This window comes from Melospiza georgiana, chromosome 9, assembly GCF_028018845.1.
Source record: "Melospiza georgiana isolate bMelGeo1 chromosome 9, bMelGeo1.pri, whole genome shotgun sequence".
NCBI classification, from domain to species: Eukaryota; Metazoa; Chordata; class Aves; order Passeriformes; family Passerellidae; genus Melospiza; species Melospiza georgiana.
Genome location: NC_080438.1, coordinates 7782142 through 7799805, shown reverse-complemented (window position 1 = coordinate 7799805; position 17664 = coordinate 7782142). Strand labels below are relative to the sequence as shown.

Here is a 17664-nt window from a genome sequence, read left to right as displayed (position 1 = left end):
TTATATTTTAGCCACAAAAATCAAGCAGAAAGGATATTCCCAGATGCTTGTTTCAAACCATGGCTTAGAGGGCAAGCAGTTGTGGGCATAAAGATTCTCGGTCTGGAAGTTGCAACTTCCAGATTCTCTTCATCAAAAAGAAACGTGAAGGAGAATCCTGACCCTTTTTTTTTGTGATGTTGGTAGCACATGAAAGCCAAGAGTAATAAGGGGGAAAATCCCATATCCCCTCGTTTACAAAGCACAAGAGATGGCCTGGAACTGAGTCACTCTGTAAACATGACAGTTTGTTCTGTTCAGAGCCCTGCAGAGGATTAATGGGAGGGAGATGCTTTGAAATCCTTGTGTACAAATATTTGCAAGAAAATTACTTGAAATTTCTTCTTGAAGCAAAGTAAACAATCTTTTTAAGTGTTCTTGGTTTACCCAGCTGACAGACAGTATAGCACAGATAATCCATTCTGGCAACTGTTGTGTGAAAGGTATTGGAGCTGTGCCAACATTTTCTCATTTCACAGAAAGCAAGCACTTGAGTTTGACTCTTACTCCTATTAAATCTTTAAAATGTCAAACAGCTCGTTAGCCTGTGCAGCACCCTAACTGAAGGGCCAAGAAGTGCTGGGGGAAGGCTCAGTGTGAGCACTGCTGTGGGCAGTGCCTGGGGTAGTCCAAAACTTGTGATGTCCCTCTAGACTGGCACTCAAAGGATGAGTATTCCAGTCCTGTACTGGCCTCATCTCTCTCTCCTGAGTTTAGGTAACATATTTGATGATAAGCCTGTGGAAAGCAGATGATTTATTGTTTCTCCCAAACCCACAAGTACAGGGGAGAAACTCCATTCAGTAAGCAAGTATAGCTTTCCCTGACTGTCCTCTGCAAGGGTTAAAGTCATTGGATTTGGCAATGGGGTGATTGCTGTCAGGACTTTGTTTGTAGGGAGGCAGAGCTGCAGACCCAGCACACAGTGCTGTGCAGGGATCCAGCACTGAACCTCATCTGAGACCCCCCTGGAGACCTTGAGGAGGAGGATTTATTGCTGGTTCAGGGCTTAGGAGTAACTTTAACCCTTAATAAATACAGTTGTTTTTTTTTTTAATTTCTTGTTATCCTTGCGTTTTTAGGATAGTTGCGTTTTAGTGTGTACTGATAAAGATTTGGTCTTGCTGTTACAGCTGTCTCATTTCTGCACAAGCATCCCTCTCAAAGTATTATTTATTACAGTTTTCTTTGTTCAAGAACCAGTCTGGGGAAAACCAAATGGGATACATGTGATATTTTTAATGGGAAAGCATAAAGTCATAAATAATTTATTTTCTTTCTTGAAATGTTTGCCTCCTTGATCAGTAATATCTCGAGGGGCAGAATGACTGCTGCTATTTTAACCATATGTGATTTCAAAATTCAATTTCAGTGGAGTATTAGTGCATCTGCTTTTTTCTGGGAACATGATAGAGCTGTACAGATGGGTCAGGTAGAAAGGAGATAACAAATACTGGGAGTTACAGCATAAAATATGTACAGGAGACGATAACAAAATTCCCAGAGATTTGAGTGGAAGTGAGAGTTGAAGGATATTGCACATAGCTGCAGGAATTCCTCCTCCCTGGCTGCCAGAGCTCATCCCATGTGCCCAGGGACACCTGGTGTGCAGCAGCACAGCACTGCCTGAGGTCACTGTGGGCTCCAAGAGCTGGGGCTGGGACCCCAGGCCCCCAGGGGTGGTGCCACTGACATGGGGTTCCTAAACCCCTGGTCTGACTCCAGCAGCTGGCACCCAGTCTACTCACACCAGTCCCCCAGTAGCTGGCACTTAGTATTTGCAGGGATACAGAGAAGGGACAGGGAATGAAGTTACCCTGGGAGACTTAAAGAAGGGATTTACTAGTGAGAGAGGACAAGGGCTGGGGCAGACAGTGTGCTGGCTGGTGGTGCTTTACAGGGGACAGGCCCCTTTTACGCTCCTTCCTTGCCTATTCCTCCCTTTTCTCCTCTCTGATTCACTTCCCTGTATGTTGCTTCATGAGTTTGCCAGCTGCCTCTCGCCCCCACCATAGCAGGGACCTTGGGTTTGTGTCCTTACCAGCTGCACAGCCTGGGCTGGCCCCTCTGTGCAGTGGTGCTGGTAACTTTTGGTGCCCTTCAGTCAGCATGAGGAGGAGTGGCTGTTGGCATTGTGTCTGCTGTCTGTCTCTGTGTGTACTGTTTATTACCTCCCCATTTGTTACCCTATTTCATGAGGTCCTTAATCAGAGTATGGATGCTTTCTCCTTCCACATTTTTGTATAGAATCCATCCTGAAAAGAGCTCACCAATGGTGTTAACTTGGTTCCATTGTTGCTGCTGGAAGAATTTCCTACTAACGTATTTTTTTTCCATATACAACCTGTAAAAATCTGCACAGCTCAGATGCCACCAGGGGCAGAGATCAGACTCGGAGGCCTGTGTTGGTCCTGTCTCCCTCCCTCCTGTTGCTGTGACAATGATCCCTTGTTGGCTGTGCTCAAAAAACACAGAGCTGCCCCTTCTCATACAGGATGTGATTTTTCCATCCTACAGGATGTGGTAGTTTGGATCTAGACCAAGTTGTGTCCTTATGATGTGAGCTCCTGGCAGGTAGCTGAGCATCAGAGAATGAGGCTGCTGTCCTGGGTTCTATTTGTGGCTTCAGAATGTGAGATGAAACCAAATATTAAGCCAGAATTATTAACTAACTCAATTCATTAAATTATTTGACACCTAACATAATAGATAAATATTTTAATATTTAAATACTAATTTTTTTTTGTTCTGTAGTGTGCCTAGAGTTGTTCATCAGGAATGTGCAAATGCTGAAAGGTCACTCATTGTATTTGCTGGGAATGCCCCGACGAAGGCAGGAATGATGCCCCTGACTTCATGTTCTCAGAAGGCTCATTTATTACTTTATAGTACTATATTATATTAAAGAATAGTAGACTATACTAAAGAATAATGAAAGGATACTTACTCAATGCTAGAAAGATAATAATGAAAACTCGTGACTCTTTCCAGAGTCTCAACACAGCTTGGCTGTAATTGGCCAATGAGTCAAAACAACTCACACCAGAACCCAATTATCAATTCCCTTCAAGTAGACAATCTCCTGCAATGCGTTCCACTTGTGAGCAACACAGGCGCAGCAAATGAGATAAGAATTGTTTTCCTTTTTCTCTGAGGCCTCTCAGCTTCACAGGAGAAAAATCCTGGGCGAAGGGATTTTTTCAGAGAATGTGAATGCCCTGGTCGCTGAAATGTCTCTAACCCCGTTGCTCTCGTTCCTGCAGAGCCCCCGCCCGTGCTGCAGGTGCCCGCCAACGTGACAGTGCTGCCCGGGGCCGGGGCGGTGCTGAGCTGCCTGGTGCTGAGCGCAGGGCCCTACAACCTCACCTGGCAGCGGCATGGGCGCGACGCGCGCCTGCAGGACCCGCTGCGCCTCCGCGTCCTGGCCAACCTGTCCCTGGAGCTGAGGCCCGCCCGGCTCTCGGACGCAGGCAGCTACAGCTGCACTGCTGCCAACGAGGGTGGGTCTGCCACGGCGTCCGTCTTCCTCACCGTGCAAGGTAAGGATGGGATACCGCGCACGTGGCTCACTTGGCAGGGCTCCCTTTGGAACAGACTGCACACAGCCTTGGACAGGCCCATCCCTGCAAGTGTCCGAGGCTGGACGGAACTCAGAGTGACCTGGGATGGTGGAACGTGTCCTAGCCCATGGCAGGGGGTGGAATGAGAGGGGCTTTAATATCCCTTCCAACCAAAACCATTGTGTGATTTCATAAAAAAACAGTCAGAACTAAAAAAGGCAGCATGAGCGAGACCAAACAAATCTAGGTCTGGGCTTTTGCTGTATACCAGGAACAAATATGTATAAATGCAATAATTAGTATTGGACCAAGTATTTTTAAGAGTTTGAAGCACTGCAGGATCTTTTTTTTCTATTTGCCTTGATTGTGTGGAGATTTGAACCTTGGTTCTTTGGTGCCTGTCTATGGGTGAGGAGTGACAGAACTCAAAATCTTACTGTCACTTTTAGGTGGTTCCAACAGATTTCTGCTTGCGATGCTGCTGGGCCATGTTCTGTGCGGAGGGGGTGCCATCGTTAATTAACTTTTCTGCTCGAATTGTAGTAATTTGTTAGCTAATGGAAAACTTAGAATTATGTAAAAAAACAGTTTTGAATGGAATAGCTTGACCTGAGGTGCTCCAAAACAGAGGCTGAAGGCGGAGTTGTAAAAGTTATTAAAGGGATGTTGTTTTTCCTATATTGGTTACCGAGGTAGAATACCTTGTGTAGGTACCTAGTAGAACCACTTGGGCAGGGTCTAGTACAAAATACAGCAGAATGAGGTGTGGTTTTTCAATATCTGTTTAAATTACCCTTAGATTGCTACAGCAGAGTTTCAACCTAATTTCTAACTAATTTAGATTTCTCTAACCTAAATCTTTAACCAAGCTGAAAGGAAAAAAGTAATGAAAAAACCTCAACCTCCATGCATTTGGAAAACCTAGTTTTGAATTTTTAGTACGGTATTTTTCCATCAAGACACTCATTCAAGCATGTCAGAGGCATCAAGAGAAATGTTCTCCCTCATTCTTCTCTTCCTGGGATTTAGGTTTTCCTCTCTAATGTCTGTGGCTCAGCTGAGAGCTTTAATACATTGACCAAATTGCTTCTGGTGTTTTTTTCTAGTACATCTAACAGAGTTTTACTGCTGTCACAACAGAATATCAAGTTTCAAATCCTTTATATATGTGGAATGTTTGTATCAAATGGTTGGGAATTACATTTTGGCTGGTCCTGGTAGTGCTAACAGCTTTCAAGCATGTTTGAGAGAACCCTCTTGGGCAGCTCAGACAGCCATAGCTGAGAGTCCGAGTGGAGTTTTCCATATTTTTTGTAAAGGATGCTTAGAACAGAATAAATACATAGGAAACACTAAGCTGTGGCTGAATTCAGCTTTCTGCAGTAGTGCCTGCCTCTTTTGTTTGGAAAAAGTAATCTACTGCCAGCTTTCCCAGTGGCTGCATACAGAAACTGAATGGTATCTGAAGGGCTTGCAAGTACTGTTACTTGTGATCATTTTAATTTGCCTGGAAAAAATTATTTCCATCCAGCTGCAACATAGTCCTGTAGGCACCTGAAAAAGTAAGGAATCCCCTCATAAATTCATTTATGTTTCCATACAAGACCAGTCTGATGAGAGGACTTGAGCAACTCATGCTACATAGCCACTCTTGCACAACTCCAAATTTGAGCACATACTTTGTAGTCCTAGCACTCAATGGGCTTTATCAAACTGCATTCCAGGACCTTCCAGAGTGCTCTGGGTAGCACCCCCAGCCTACAGAGAGGCCCAAGTTTCACACAGGGCTGTGCCCTACCTGTGTCCTGGTTGTGGGGAGCAGTGAGAGATGGGGACAGTGTGTTCTCCTGAGCACAGAGCACACAACTGGGGCACAAAGTCAGCCCCATGAAGGCTCCAGGCTGTACTTGCATAGATGCTGGCACAGGAGGCACATCAACGTTGCATTTCAGAAACAGCAACATCAAACCCAGCACTTTCAAAACAAGGGTTTACTACAACCCCCTTCAGCAGGAAAAGCAGATGCTGGGTTATTTTTAGAGCCACCAGTATTTGTTCTCTGCCTTAAATCGCCCCAGAGAGAAAATGGGGATGAAAGCAGTGTTTATTCTCCTATGATCTGAATTTCAGAGATCTACATGGAGCTGGTCCAACAATAATAAAGGGCTTCAGGATGAATTTAATTTGACATTCTGAATTACTTAGAACTACACAGAGCACGGACCCATCTCCATCAATTAACAAGACTTCAAATTTCCCTCTTTGGGATGTTAATAATGACAAGCCTATAAAGCTGTAGTTCTTACCTCTGGCCACCCTTTACTCTTTACTGCCAAATAAAAACTGTTTTTGGAAAACTACTCCGGGCCCTAACAAGCACTGCAAGCTGTACATGACAATCACACACTGAGTACCCCCAGAAATCTGATGGAAATAATTTTTTTCCAGGCAAATTAAAATGATCACAAGTAACAGTACTTGCAAACCTTTCAGATACCATTCAGCTTCTGTATGCAGCCATTGGGAAAGCTGGCAATAGATTACGTTTTCCCAATGGAAAATTTTTCTGCTCCTTTCTCTGAAAAGATACAATACGGAAATAAACATCCTGGTCTTTCAGATCTCTCTCTAACTGATACTTAGATCTGTGGATGCACACTGTGATAATGGGCAGAGAGGAGCTGGTTATACTGCTCTGAGATTTTTAAACACTCTGAAATTGGCCCTCCCCACCCTCACAGGGAACAATTCCTTCCCAGTATCACATCTTACCCTGCCCTCTGACAGTGGGAAGCCATTCCCTGTGTCTGTCCCTCCAGGCCCTTGTCCCAAGTCCCTCTCCAGCTCTCCTGGAGCCTCTTCAGGCACTGGAAGGGGCTCGAGGTCTCCCTGGAGGCTTGCCTTCTCCAGATGAGCACCCCCAGCTCTCTCAGGCTGGCTTCAGAGCAGAGGACTCCAGCCCTGGTAGCATCTCCATGGCCTCCTCTGGAGCTGCTCCATCAGCTCCAAGTCCTTCTGGTGTTGGAGGCCCAGAGCTGGAGGCAGCTCTGTAGGTGGGGTCTCTTGAGAAACTTTACACATGATCTGTGTTGTTTAAAAGGTTTCATTGTGCAGCCTTGAATGAGATGGGCACTGCAATGAGCTTGTGCTTCCCCTTTTATCTACAAATCTTTACCTCTGAGATACAGAGAACAAAGCAAAGGAAATTAAAGGTACCTGACATATAAGAAAGCCCTTCTGTGTGCCTGCCTGATCCCTGGCATTTGGGCAAGAAGACAAGATGGGCAAATGGGGCCTCACTGATCTTAGTCAATATCTTGATTATTACAGCTGTGTATATTGACTTTTTTCTAATAATTTTATTACAAATATAATACAAGTTAAACTTTCTTTCCTGCTCTGTTTACCTGTTAATACCATGTGAAAATACTGGCACGGACAGTAGTGTGTTGCCAAAGCCTGATGTGTAATTGCCATCAGAGCCAGTTTCTAATCCCAACAGGAGAGAAGATCTTCCTGTGACCAGAGCATGCAGAATACCCCCAGCATCTCTTGGCAGGATGTCAAACCAAATAAAAATAGCTGAGCCAGCTGTGCACATCATGAATCACTAGGGGACAGTTCTGTAACATGGACCCATTTCTGGCCCCTTCCTGCCCACTCGTGCTGTGTGCTGGCTCTTGCACACACTGCTCCTTAGCAGCCACTGAAATGTGTCAAGTGTCCCCATGGCCAGTGGGACGGGGTAATTCCCACTGGAACAAAGAAAGAAGGGCTGTGCAGAGCAGCCCTACATGTGAGGTACCTCTGGGTTCCATGTGTTCAGCCTCTTGGACTCTCACAAATGGGAGTTGGACTTAGGCTTTTGTCCTGTGGTTTGTCCAGGAATTTATAAATACAGAGAGCTGAGCAAAAGACAAAGCTCCAAAGATGAAGAATGGTAGTACTTATTTTGTAACAGCCAGTTTCACTGGGCTCAACTAATGTTATCCACGGATGTGGATCTTCTTGCCACTGTAAGACAAAGTCATACTTACCATAGAAAGTGTCTGTTGCCCAAGTGAACTGCTTTGGTGTTTTTTTTTTACTGAGGAAATCTGTCTAAGAATTATGGAATCACAGAATGGTTTGTGTTGGAGACACCTTAAAGCCCATTCAGTGCCACCCTCTGCCATGGGCAGGGGTACTTTGTCCTATCCCAGGTTGCTCCAAGCCCTGTCTAAGCTGGTCTTGGACACTTGAGGGGTGGGGAGTCCACAACCTCTCTGGGTTAAAAATGAATGAATTCTATTGAGTTCCTCAATTGGTTTTCTAGTGAAAACACCCCTGAAATCCATAACATCCTTTACAATTTTTAACACTGCAGTTTCTATTCTCTTACACTTGTGTGTCTGCACATATATTGTGACTTTCATTCTTATCCCTCAGGTTGCATTCTGACAATTGACCCACCTGAAGGTTTTTGGGTTTTAGTGTACAGTAGTCTGAATAAATTTCATAGAATCAAAGAATGGTGTGTGTTGGAAGGGACCTTAAAGCTCATTTTGTTCTGACCCCTGCCATGGGCAGGGACACCTTCCATGTTGCTTGTTGTCTGGTGTTTGTCGAAGTTGACTCTTTTGCTGCCTTTTTAACCCCATCTCAGGAAGGCCAGTGCCTGAATTCTGACCTAATGCCCCTTTATAAAGGTGTTTTAGTCTGAGACTTGGACTGTGCCAGTGGAAACAAGTAGTTGCTTTCTCACCATGTGGCTATTTGAAAGTGGCAATGAAGTTCTTATCATAACCTGTGCTTTCTAACAAGAAATTTTTAAATGCTGTTTTTAATTTCTTTTGGTAGAACCTCCGAGGCTTGTAATTTCACCCAAGAACCAGACTTTTACAGAAGGTTCTGAAGTGTCCATCAGGTGCTCTGCCACAGGTTACCCAAAGCCAACAGTTGTGTGGACACTCAACGATATGTTTATGATTGGCTCCAGCAGGTGGGACTTGAAGTTGTCTCCATTTATTTTAATATCATATGTGAGAAAGAAGGTTTGAATAGTGCCAACATATTCTACTACTTGAACAGGAGTCTGTCAGTTTTGGAAACAGTACCTCAGTCTTTGCTTCGATAACTCTTTAATTGTATTACCTCATCTCTAACAGAGAAACACTTTAGTTCTATTTTCCAGGTTTTTTTTACAAGATTAATTTATGTACTTTTCACAAAATGTAGTACTAGATATAATAGTACTAATAATGTTTATCATGGGGAAATAAACCCCAGAAACACCTATTTATAAACCATCTGCTCATTCTGCTGTGGCTGCTTGGAATGTGGATATAACCATTGTTCTTTCTAATCATTTTGCTTGGTCCCTTGTGTGTTCCCAGGTACAGAATGACCCCAGAAGGCACCTTAATCATAAGAAAGGCAACTCCCAGAGATGCAGGAATTTATGGTTGTTTGGCAAGTAACTCAGCTGGGACAGAGAAACAGACATCCATCCTCACATACATTGGTAAGTGAGAAAGTGAGGAAAACTATGTATTAAAATTTAAAAAATAAACTCCCTAATTCATCATCAGGGAGGAGGAGCTGTTAAAATGGGTAGAACCCTGCAGAACATTCTGGTAGAAATTTCAGAAACCTCAGAAGATATGTTGAACAGCTCACAAATGTCTCTTTTGCTTTTGGTTCAAACCTGAGTAGTATTGTTAGGTAGTATTTGGAGCTTGATGCTCTTTCTAAAAAGAAAACTTTTTAGGTAAAAAAAAAAAAGAAAACTTTTAGGTTAAAAAAACCCTAAAATAGGGTCTTACTATGAGATAGACTGGGAACCCTGAGTCCTTTAGAAAAGAAATTTTGTTTCTGTATCAAAATACTGTGTTAAAATATTGATAGCGGAGTATTAAACTATTTTATGACCAGCATCTACCTGAAGGAGGAGAATGATTTCATGTTACTACTTTCTACATGATGAAACTTTTCTGATCTTGTCCTTATATTTAATGTACATTTTGCATATGATTCAGGTGCTCTGGACCAGACTTTACTTTTCCTTGTTTCCCAGTGTTTATCTTCCACTTTAAGGTCTGTTTGACTTTTAATGCAAACATTCGTCCATATAACAAGAGAAAATTAGAGTCTTTCATGCTTTATATCTTAAAAATTACCTGTACTTTGGGTGCAGAGCTTATTTTTTTCTCTCATTTCTTTTTAGAGGGCCCAACATTGACCGTAGTCCAGAGTGAAATTCTGGTTGGTCTTGGAGACACGACTGTTATGGAGTGTAAAACAACTGGAATCCCACCCCCTCAAGTGAAATGGTTTAAAGGTGTGCTCATTGCTTGGTGACTGAGTCATTTATTTAGCAGCAATATTTTAAACAATGATCAGGAAGTGACTTCATTTCTCTCAAGAGCATTATGTTGTATTCAACCAGTGACAGACCTGTGAAATTCTCTAAATCTAGAAGAAATGGCATTGACCTCTAGGGCATAAATTCTTGCTTCTATTTAAATATGGTGAATTAACACACTGTAGCATAACTAATAATAATAGTAAAACAAAGCTGAGCCTCCTGCCTGCTTACATAAGGTTTGTTCTTTCAAAAAACATTTAGCTTTATGCTACAAAAATCACAAAATATTTTTCTCTAGCCCTTATTGTTGTGTCTTCATATAGCCTCTAATTAGGGAAGAAGTACAGCCTGACACACTGTCCTACTGCTGATCTCTGCCCAGAGATACTTGGATTTGTCTTTGCCTTGTGGAACCAATAAATTTAAAAAAGATGTATTTAGTGTAGTAATGAACGTTTCCTCTCAGCTGAGTGGGAGTCAGAGTTCTCATCTGCTGAGCTTGTACAGCTGCTATGTTGTGAGCTAACTTAAACTTGGACACTGTTTTGTGGGGATAATTTTGATAAATATAGGTATACATTTGATGTAAACAGTTACATTGCCTTTTTTCTATCTGGACTTAGGTGACTTAGAGTTGAGGGCATCAGCATTTCTCGTTATTGATACTCACCGGGGTCTTCTGAAGATCCAGGAAACACAAGACCTGGATGCTGGTGACTACACGTGTGTTGCCACCAATGAGGCAGGGAGAGCTGCTGGCAAGATAACTCTGGACGTTGGGTGTAAGTAGTTAAAACCTGCATGGGGCACACTCAGATTGCTGAGTTGCTGTACTGGTCAGGGAGTGGTGCCTTGGCTCCCCAGTTCTTTCTAACAGATCTGTGTGTGTGCTGGGAACACCTTTTGGTGGTGTTAGTTAAGCAGCTTCCTTGTCCCATTTGGACTCCAGCTTGGAATCATTGAATAGTTTGGGTTGGAAGGGACCTTAAAACCCATCTGTTTCCAGCCCAGTCTTACTTCTTTTGCAAAGTAAAGAAGTTATGGGGAGGAAGAGAGGCACAGGAGGAGGAAGCTGTTAAAACCTCAACCTAACAAAATTCTCAAACAGAATTAATTACAGAAACTTGAGTTACTCTGTGAGGTTATAGTAATTTAGCCCTCCCTCTCCTCCTTTCCTAATTCTTTCCATCTGCCTGTGGCCTGACACATTGCATCCTGTTAAATGTTCCTGTCAGACACATCTGCTTTCTGAATGCATGGCACTGCTTGCAGAAGACAAGGAATTTAGCAACGCTGATACTTAAAGTGTTTCTAGAGTTGGGAATGTTAGAAGAAAACCTATGCACAGTGGGGCAAAAATTGAGATTATCAGTGGTGCTAGAGAAAGGGATGGCTGTGTTACAGTGCTCACTTTCTGTGTGTGCTCTCTCCCCAGCTCCCCCCGTTTTCACGCAGGAGCCGGGTGACGAATCCGCGGATCTGGGCTCCAACGTGACGCTGCCGTGCTACGTGCAGGGCTACCCTGAGCCCAGGGTCTCGTGGAGGAGGCTGGATGGGGCTCCCCTCTTCTCCCGGCCCTTCGCACTCAGCTCCAGCAGCCAGCTCAGGACGGGCGCTCTGGCCATCCAGAGTAGGTAGACTCAACGTTAAAAGAGCAGACTCCATGAGGAACTAAGACATTTGCAAGGCATTTAAGTTTTACTGTATGACTACATTAAGTTAGCTGTGTAAAGAGACTGGATTTCTATCACACATTGTGTTTGTGATAGTGACATCAGTGCTGTTGACATGCAGTTCATTTTGCTATGAGTTGTGTTTAGTCATTGGCTTCACTCTTCATGTAATTTATTATTAATCGTTGTTGAAATACACATAGGTTATAGTCTCTGATCCTGAGGAGCCACAAATTGTCATTTTTGGTGGATTTTGTTTTGGTGTGGTTGGTTTCTTTTGTGTTGTGGGGGTTTTTTGGATTTTTTTTTGGTAGAGAACTGGTTCCAAACTCAGTGTTTTAGATCTGTCCTAATTTGGGTAATAATAAAAACTTTGGAAGTGGCTTTATAATTTTGATTATTTTGCAGCATTTCAGTGACTCTTATGCTGAGCAATATTATTCTGTTTTCTTAATTAGCTTTTAATTCCTTTCTGTATTTTCATTGCTTCGGTACTTGGTGGCTGATGGAAAGGAGTGCTGTGTTTCAAACTGAGTGTTTGAAGGTGGGAGAGACGGGGACATGGTGTCCATGTGGAGCGGGAGGGGCAGTATTATGTCAGATCCTGCAGTCAGCTCTTTTCTCCCCTGTAGATCTGTGGGTCAGTGATGAAGGGACTTATGTGTGTGAAGCTGAGAACCAGTTTGGGAGGATTCAGTCCCGGCCAGCCACGGTCACAGTGACAGGACTGGGTAAGAGCAGTGCATGGCAGTGGGAACTGTTGGGGTTTGGGCAGCAGACAGGATGCCTGGGGATTGTGTCCATACATGCTGACCTATCTGCGTGCTGTATTTATGTGTCATCTGTACAAACTGAATTAGGAATGGAATATTGTAATTTATTTCAGTGGATTTTGCTTGTTAGAACATTTTTTTGAATGTCTGCACTAACTGGAATTAATTCCACCTGCACTTTTAGCTGGAACCTTAGAGAAGTGATTTATCCTGTGTATTTTTTCTTATTCTGAAGTAAATTTACTAAGGAATGAAAAATCACTATAATGATGGATGCTAATGATGAGGTTCCTGCCATTTAATTAATCTTAAAACAAACAAATAAAGGCAGCCATGAATGTAGTTGTGTCAGTGTTGAGATAGGTGGGAAGGAATCTTGGTGATCCAAGAAGACAATAAATATCTGGCCTTCACCACAGAATCCCACAATGTGGTTTGAGTTGAAAGGGACCTTACAACCCATCCAGTCCCATCCCCTGCCGTGGGCAGGGACACCTTCCACTGTCCCAGGTTGCTCCAAGCCCCATCCAGCCTGGCCTTGGACACTGCCAGGGATCCAGGGGCAGCCACAGCTTCTCTGGGCACCCTGTGCCAGGGCCTGCCCACCCTTACAGGGAACAATTCCTTCCCAATAGCCCATCTAACCCTACTCTCTTGCAAATATCCATGCTGCTAGAGGCTTGGTTGTTATCTCAGTTTGACATCTGGCAATAAAAAAAAAAAAATAATGCAATGGAATGTGTACATTTGCATGAGGATAAGAACAGAGTCTCCCTGCCATCAAAGAAACCATTTGTTAGCTTCAGACTTACTGTAAGAGCCAGTAATACTGGCAGGGTTTGATAGACATGTTTTTACCTGTGTTGAAGTATTATTTAATGCCCAGTACTTAATTTAATTTCTCAGCCATGTGCCCAGTCATGTTTGCTGTTGGCTTTTCACAGAATGTGCAGGTTTTCTGCTGGGCTGTGACCTCTCTTCTGATCCTTCACAATTTTATGCCCAATGGAAATTGCAACTTACTTTTTGTTCTCTCCAAACCCACTGCATCTGTTCTTTGGTATTTTGCCCAAGTAAGGAAAAATGATAAATCAACTTGGTGCCAGACTTCACAGGGAAGCCCTTGATTGGATCCAGTTTCAGCTGAACAGCATCTTCCATTTGCTCCCATTCCTTAGACTAAGGATCACTGCTGGTGGATTTCCCCAGCTTCCCATCTCTCCTGTGCTACCCCTACATTTGTGTCTTTTTTTTTTTTTTCATATCTTCAATTTAATACTGATTTAATTTAATATTTTACATGAATATATAGGAAGTCCTAGTAATTTCTTCTTGTTCTTCCTTTTTGTTCAAGTCTCTCCTCTGATTGGAGCAAGCCCAGCCACAGCCAATGTCATTGAGGGCCAGCAGCTCACTTTGCCTTGTGTTTTGCTTGCTGGGAACCCCATTCCAGACAGGAGGTGGATTAAAAACAATATGGTGGTAAGACTGCTTTGTTTCCTGTAAGATTTATTGGCAGAAGAAAGCTACAACTGACATCCGAAGGCATGATAACAGCTTGGTTTAATTTACGAAAGTTAATGTGATCACTGCTTGTGCCAGGAAATTTCTGACCCTGATGTACAGATCAAGGAATAGGAGATGGCAGTGAGGGATGGGGAGGTCTAGAAAAGAACTTTGAACCAAAGTATTTGTGAGTTATTCTTTTATCTTCTATTTTGTTTGCTTTCAAAGGAGTTTTATGCGTTTTTGTAGCTCATGAACTTCAGCCTTGAACTCTGAATATGGGAATGCTAGTGGCTGGAATGACAAAAGTGGGTTTTTCAAAATAAAGGTACCAGAAAATTTCTGTAGATTTAAGATGTTTTAACATCTTGCCTTTTCCTGTTGCTGATGGGCTGAATTAAATACCAGCATCCCTGTTCCATATCCTCCTTTCCTGGTGGTGCTCTACTCAGAGCATGAATGAGTGTGTTTTCTTTCCCCCTTGGGAACATACCATTGCCAGTTTATATCTCCTGCCGACACAGCTAGGTGATCTTTTTGATCCCTTCCCACCCAAATCACTCACAGATTCTAGAAAGATGCTGTGGACACCACACCTGGATTGGTTGTGTGAATGAAACTTCAGTTCTTTAATACTAAAATTTCTGACTTTACCCTATGAAGCAGTTTTTTATCTTTGTTCCTAATTTCTCCCTAAAACCCTTTCTACACAACCGGAATTAAAAAACTGTAGCAAAATGCCTAATGTATTGTCACAAAGCAGAACCTGGTGCTCCCTGACCCCCGTTCAGGTTTCCAGCTCAGTTTAGGTGTCTCTGGGAATCACTGGCTTTTCCTTAGGCTGTGCAAGGAGCACAGGCTGTAAAGCTCTGTGAGAAATACTGGCAGGATCCTCCTTGTTGAGTTGCTAATTCCTCTCTCTAGTAGTGCTGGTTTCCTGTCATTGTAAACTGCTGGGAAATGCTGTGCTCCAAGGAAAGTGTTGGAGTAAGTTATATTTAGAGAAGAATTCAGCTGCTTCTGAGTGTGACTGGAACAGATTTGCTTTCTAACAACTCTTTATGAGGGAGGGCTGTGCTGCCAAGCTCAGGGTGTTTGATGTTGCTGTAGGATATATAACTCTTCAAGGCTTACTCCTTGGTGAAAGTTACAATTCTCTTGCACAATGGTTTGCTTCGGAGCCAATCTGTTTGATGGATATGGAAGTTAGAAGGTTTTGATAACTGTAAAGGAAAATAGTCTGCTTGTGGAAGAAGAACAAGGCATTGCACTTATCAATTACTGGAATAACCAATAAAAATACAGTGAAGTAATTGAGCTAAATTTGGGTTTGCTTCATTAAAAGCAGGAGTGGCAGCACAGGATATGCTGTGGCAGAGTGTCTCTTGCAGTTCTTACTCTCACTCCAGCAGTAAATATGAGGTGCTACTGAAACTCTTAAGTAAAATTAGTTTTGTATTAAAAATGGAAAGTAGGAAAAGCTCTAGTAAAATTCTGCAGGAGCACATAATTTTTAACAATGTGACATAGCCAAGCAGAGCCACACTGTATCCCAGGGTGTATCAGGAGTATTTCCCAGTGAAAGGTTCCATCTCTCCTTTGGCAGCTGGTTCCCAATCCCTACGTGAGCGTGCGCAGCGATGGCAGCCTGCACCTGGAGCGGGTTCGGCTGCAGGACGGGGGGGATTACACCTGCATGGCCAGCAGCGTGGCGGGCACCAGCAACAGCACCACCACTGTCCACGTCTTCGGTGAGCAGCAGCCTGCCCTTGCAGCCCGGGGCTCGAGGGGCAGCGCTGACCACAGCGGCTTTCACTGCTTCGCTGCACTTACGGCTGCCCACGGCGCCTCTCCTGTCATGATGCTGCTTTGTAAAGGAACACGGGGGAGATTGGGTCCTCTGCACAGGGAGGAGCTCAGTGATCAAGACTCCTTTTCAAGTAAAATCTAATAAAACTATTTTGTGTTCACAAAAGATCCTCGTTCAGAGGCTGCGCTGTGCAATCTTCATCTGGTTTAATTAACAAGCAGGTGCAAATGGGAGTTGGTTAGAAACACATGAGGAGTGCTGTCTGCATGTTTCATAACTGGTGTAAAGAAGCACAGCTCATGGGAGAATTAGAATGAAAGGAAATGAATTATGAGTTTGGCAAAAGTCATAATTTGTTTGTTGTTTTTGGTGTCATCCCCATTCTCCTCCTGCTTATTTTTTTCTCTTTAATTAAAACATACCAAAAACTGCACTGACAGCAAGACAAAGTGTTAGCATTTTGGCAACCCATCTGTATTTCAGCTGAGCATATTTGTGCTAGCTTTGTGAGGCTACAATCACTTCATAGTTTCTCACATGTTAAATTTTCTCACATGTTAAATTAATCATGGGAGATTTATTTTGAGCTTCACTGAAGATGCTGAAACCTCCTTTTATGTAAAGAATGACTGTAAATTTTTAGTACAGGCAAGTACTCATAAGATCTTCCATGTCAACACTGTTTTCTTGGATGTTTCAGAGCTTGAGAACAAACAGGAATATCTTTGTATGTGTTTAGAAATATCTAGGTTTTGGTATTGTACCCTTAAATCTTACCTTATTTTTCTGTTAAGGCAGCTCAACTGAGTGAAGGAATTCAGGTTTTTGTTGTCTTCCTGTTACTGATTTTGCGAAGCAAAGCCTAAAATGTTATCAGAGGATAATGTGACAAAGCCTTTCTGAAACAATTTCAGTCAGTGAAATACCTGCAGTTAGTTTAAAACTGCGTGTACATAATGCAGTGATGACCCTATGGCTGGCAGGCTCTGTAGTGAACAGGGTTTTATTCTGTCCTGAAAGGCTGGAAAGTGGCTCCTTGTCCCTGTTAGGGTTGGAGAAGAGACCAAAAGGTCCCAAACCTCCTTGCCAGTAGGAAGTAGTAATTGAATATAAGGATTTTATCATAATAATTGTTCCATGTTGAAATGTGTTCTGCATGTCTTAAATATTTGCCTGTGTTTTAGTCGTGCCTGTCATTCAGCACGGACAGCAGATATTCAGCACCATCGAAGGAATCCCAGTGACACTGCCCTGCAAAGCAAGTGGAGTTCCCAAGCCATCCATTGTCTGGTCCAAGGTAACCCCTCACCTTTGAGCCTATCATGCTGAAAAATGGGCTGAACACATAATTTAGTTGCCATAAAAACTATATTTGAAGAACATGGCCCAAAACTGCACTTGTGAGGGACCTGGAAATCTCTGTTTGTTCAGAGCTGCTTTTGTTTCTTAGAGCAGAACTTTTGGCCGTGGTCCTGCCACAGCTCAATGTTCCATTCTTTGGCAGGGCTTAGGTTATCGCTGTATCTTTATGGGGTTTACACTTTAGAAATTGTTCCTGTTCCTGTTGTGAGTTGATAATTGGATTTTAGGCAGCCTGCCACAGACTGAGAGTTCATTTTTCTTGTGGAGCTCTGACTTTTTTCTCTGAGGAACATGTATTTAATAATGGCATTGTGGGGTTAACCCATGACTTTTCAGTCATAGCCTTGACAAGATGTGCACCGAGGAGGACCTCAGCCTTTGATGGATTTGTCTTAAAGCCAGTTTTAGGGCTTTTTTTCCTTCTTAAACAGGATAATTTCTGGTAGTAACAGTTATTTGGGGTATGTTACAGTTCACATGATGTGGTGTGAAGAAACGTTTGGATCTCAGAAGTTGTGCAGATGTAACTGATTGGGGCCTTGGGAACAGCTTTGCTTCAAAGAAGGAATACAACATGGTTAACTGTTAAAAAAAC

At 43.0% G+C, this 17664-nt stretch overlaps 1 protein-coding gene across 1 annotated transcript in view; it reads left to right on the top strand.

The window, feature by feature from the left end:
• Positions 1–17664, top strand: part of HMCN1 (hemicentin 1) — a 163760-nt gene that overhangs the window by 53754 nt on the left and 92342 nt on the right. Inside the window, exons 11-20 of the mRNA XM_058030107.1 lie at positions 3303–3578; positions 8439–8580; positions 8975–9102; positions 9805–9918; positions 10569–10727; positions 11381–11575; positions 12251–12349; positions 13746–13873; positions 15504–15648; positions 16892–17004. Coding sequence (XP_057886090.1) covers positions 3303–3578; positions 8439–8580; positions 8975–9102; positions 9805–9918; positions 10569–10727; positions 11381–11575; positions 12251–12349; positions 13746–13873; positions 15504–15648; positions 16892–17004 — 1499 coding nt within the window. The remainder of the gene's footprint in view (positions 1–3302; positions 3579–8438; positions 8581–8974; positions 9103–9804; positions 9919–10568; positions 10728–11380; positions 11576–12250; positions 12350–13745; positions 13874–15503; positions 15649–16891; positions 17005–17664) is intronic.